Source organism: Ipomoea nil, unplaced genomic scaffold, assembly GCF_001879475.1.
Source record: "Ipomoea nil cultivar Tokyo-kokei standard unplaced genomic scaffold, Asagao_1.1 scaffold2942, whole genome shotgun sequence".
Taxonomy (NCBI): domain Eukaryota; kingdom Viridiplantae; phylum Streptophyta; class Magnoliopsida; order Solanales; family Convolvulaceae; genus Ipomoea; species Ipomoea nil.
In genome coordinates, this window is record NW_017619370.1 from 354,767 (window position 1) to 357,839 (window position 3,073).

The window sequence follows — 3,073 nt, forward strand, 5'->3', positions numbered from 1 at the left end:
AACCATTGAGATTGTTATGTGACAAGTCTAGTGATTCCAAGCTTAGCATCCCATCTATTGACTCTGGAATTTGTCCATGCATTTGGTTTTGTGCCAAAGAAAGGTTTATCAAATTTTGTAAGCTTCTAATTGTGTTGGGAATGTTCCCAGATAAGTTGTTGTTTGACAAATCTAGAATATATAAAACGTCTAGATTTTCGATTTCATAAGGCAGTGCTCCACTAAAGGAATTAGAAGATAGGTTGAGTGTCAAGAGGTTTTTCAGGTTCCAAATGTTTGAAGATATTATACCATTCATTCTATTTGAAGCAAGGTGGATATATCGTAGAGAAGTAATGTTCCCTAAGCATTCCGGGATGGGGCCGGAAAGACCATTTTTGCTCAAATAAATTGCTCCCAGATTTTGCACCTTACAAAGATTGCTAGTTAGTGGACCACTTAATTTGTTTTCAGTCAGATCCAAACGTGCAAGACCATGTAACCTTTGTAATGTGTTTGGAACTGTTCCACTCAATTTATTAGCAGACATTACTAAACGTTCTAGACCAGTTAGATTGCCAATTTCATCTGGGATGGTACCATACAACCCTGAACTCTATGCAACAAAGATTTGTAGAGTGGAAGACAAATTACCAATGGATCTTGGAAGAATTCCATGTAGACTATTATCACCCACATCTAGTGTTTTCAACTTTCTACATTTTGTCAAAGAAGTTATGAAGCTTAATTCCTGAGAGGAAGGATTAGATGCTAATTTATTTTCAGCCATTTCAAGAGTTTGGAGAAGGCTAAGGTTTTCAAGAGAGTTTGGAATGGAGCCAATGAAATGGTTAGCCGTGAGAGATATAAGAGAGAGTTGGGAACAATTTGCAATTGAATGAGGAATGATTCCACTTAACACATTTTGGAATAGAACAAGATCTTCAAGATTGGTTTGTGAAGAGCACATAGTTGAAGGAATACTACCCAAAAGATGATTTCTTGAAAGATTAATTATACGCATTGTACTAATGTTGAAGAGCCCTTCAGGTATAGAACCACTTAGATTATTATCCTCAAGTTTAATGAATCCCAATTTAGAAAGATAGCTGACTTCTCTAGGTATCATACCTGTTATATAGCACAACATACAATAATTAAAATTCTATACGGTGAGTGGTGACAGGCCATTAGAATTTCAAAAATTCCTTTTGGAACATTAATTAATTGGCTTTTGAAACGTACCTTTGAAGTAGTTTTCTCCAAGCACTAAAACTTGAAGAGATGATAAATTTCCAATCTCTCTAGGTATGGATCCCATGAGCTTGTTGGCCCTCAATGACAAGATTTGAAGTGATGACATGTTGGAAATGAAGGTTGGTATATAGCCTATAATCTGGTTGCTTTCTATGCTGAATGTCTTCAAATTATGGAGATTACCCAATTCACGTGGAATTGTTCCTATGAAACAATAAATTGTATAAAATTAAATACTCTGTCTCAAATTGAGGTCATGTAAAATATAAGTTGCGACTTTAGCCATAGTTTGTACATTTACTCTCTTTGGATGTATCTGAAAAAACGATAGTCGAGGGGAAAAATTGACTAAATTGAAGTTAATTTTAGAAATTTAATTAAGTCAATATAGAGAAAGATGCATCGAATAATACCTGCTAAATTGTTACCACCAATAATTAGTTTTTGAAGCATCTTCAACTTGCCAAGCTCTTTAGGTATCAACCCATCAAACATATTGTATGACAAACTCAATGCTCTAAGTTTTGAACATGCAGATAAATTTGCCGGGAGTGGACCATTAAAGTCATTCATATATAAGTAAAGCATTTTGAGATTTGGAAGTTGATGGCATATGTTTGGGGGAAGAATACCTGACAAACTATTATTTGAAAAATCAATATATTCAAGTGCAGAGATGTTGAACATTGAGTATGGAAATGCACCCGCAAGTTGATTACGATGTGTATCTATCACCTTTAAGTTTTGAAGATTTCCGAGTTGTTGAGGAATCTCTCCGATGAAATTATTATTGCTCATATTCAGGAAGGACAAAAAGGAGAGATTTTCTAAGGAGTTAGGAAATTGGCCTAACAAACCCATATTTGAAATATTCAATGCCACCACCCTATGGTGTTGCGAGTCACAGTGAACTCCAATCCAATGACAGATAGAAGTGGCAGTAGACCAATTGGTAAAGTGACATATTGTTTGGATCATGTAAAGTGAGTTGGGCTTTGAGAGACAAAAGAACAGATAGATCAGTGCTAATATTTGTAGTACACTGAACAAAGCAAATTGAGCTGGAATGGATGATGAAGATTGCAAAAAGAAACAAGTAAGAAAGGGTAGCCATGGAGATCTAGTGAATTGTAGAACTATGAATTGAATATGACTTTGCTTGGTAGTTGCTAATGAGCTATGAGCTAAGGTATAAATAATTAGTGTTACCGACCTAATCAATGAAATAAGATAAATACAACTTTTAATTCCTAAAAATCAGATTACTTTCACATTAAATGATTTTCAAACTTTAATGTGAATTACAAATTGTGGTATAAAAACGTAGCTTAGGTGAATGTGAATGACAAATGTCAGACTAAATGGAAAAGTGTAAACGATGGAGCATGACTAACGCCAAAAATGTCGTCAGACTAGTCTTTGCGTTTTCATCAAGAAAAAATTGAGAATTATTGCATATGGTGATATAGGAAATTTCAATTTTGTTATAATAATATTATTATTATATTAAACCAAGTAAGATGAGTTAGTTGGATAAAAATAATGGGAGTAATTATAGGTGCAGTACATGGCCATGATGTTAGCTTTATATGGAGCATTAATTCTTTAATTTTAGCATTTGAGTTATCTTATCTAGTAACCAGGACTATGTGGTCTAATGGTATCCGGGTTGGACTTCCATTTGGAAGATTGTGATTTCGAGTCTCAGTGGAGGCGTTATTGGCTCTTTCTGTTTCAGTAGGTTGAGAAAGTATATGAACAGATACTACATTGTAATAGAGCTAGTAGCATTCAAAAAAAAAAAAAGTTATCTTATCTAGTATAAATAGTCTCTGTA

General features: G+C 34.2%; 1 protein-coding gene across 1 annotated transcript; it reads right to left on the reverse strand.

The window, feature by feature from the left end:
• Positions 1-595: 595 nt before the first annotated feature.
• On the reverse strand, positions 596-2,173 carry LOC109162413 (probable leucine-rich repeat receptor-like protein kinase At5g63930). Its single transcript, XM_019311117.1, has 3 exons — positions 1,650-2,173; positions 1,225-1,440; positions 596-1,110 (listed from the first exon to the last, which is right to left on the reverse strand). Exons 1-3 carry the CDS (start codon positions 2,095-2,097, stop codon positions 596-598), a joined length of 1,179 nt encoding a protein of 392 aa, XP_019166662.1. The 5' UTR covers positions 2,098-2,173.
• Between the last annotated feature and the right edge of the window lie 900 nt (positions 2,174-3,073).

Bases quoted from the DNA above. Each gene is read 5' to 3' on its own strand.
- LOC109162413 (XM_019311117.1), bottom strand. From the start codon at position 2,097: ATGGGTTTGTTAGGCCAATTTCCTAACTCCTTAGAAAATCTCTCCTTT. The intron at 1,441-1,649 runs GTATTATTCGAT...ATTGTTTCATAG, and splicing joins TGGTGGTAACAATTTAGCAG to GAACAATTCCACGTGAATTG. The intron at 1,111-1,224 runs GTACGTTTCAAA...GCTATATAACAG, and splicing joins TGGAGAAAACTACTTCAAAG to GTATGATACCTAGAGAAGTC.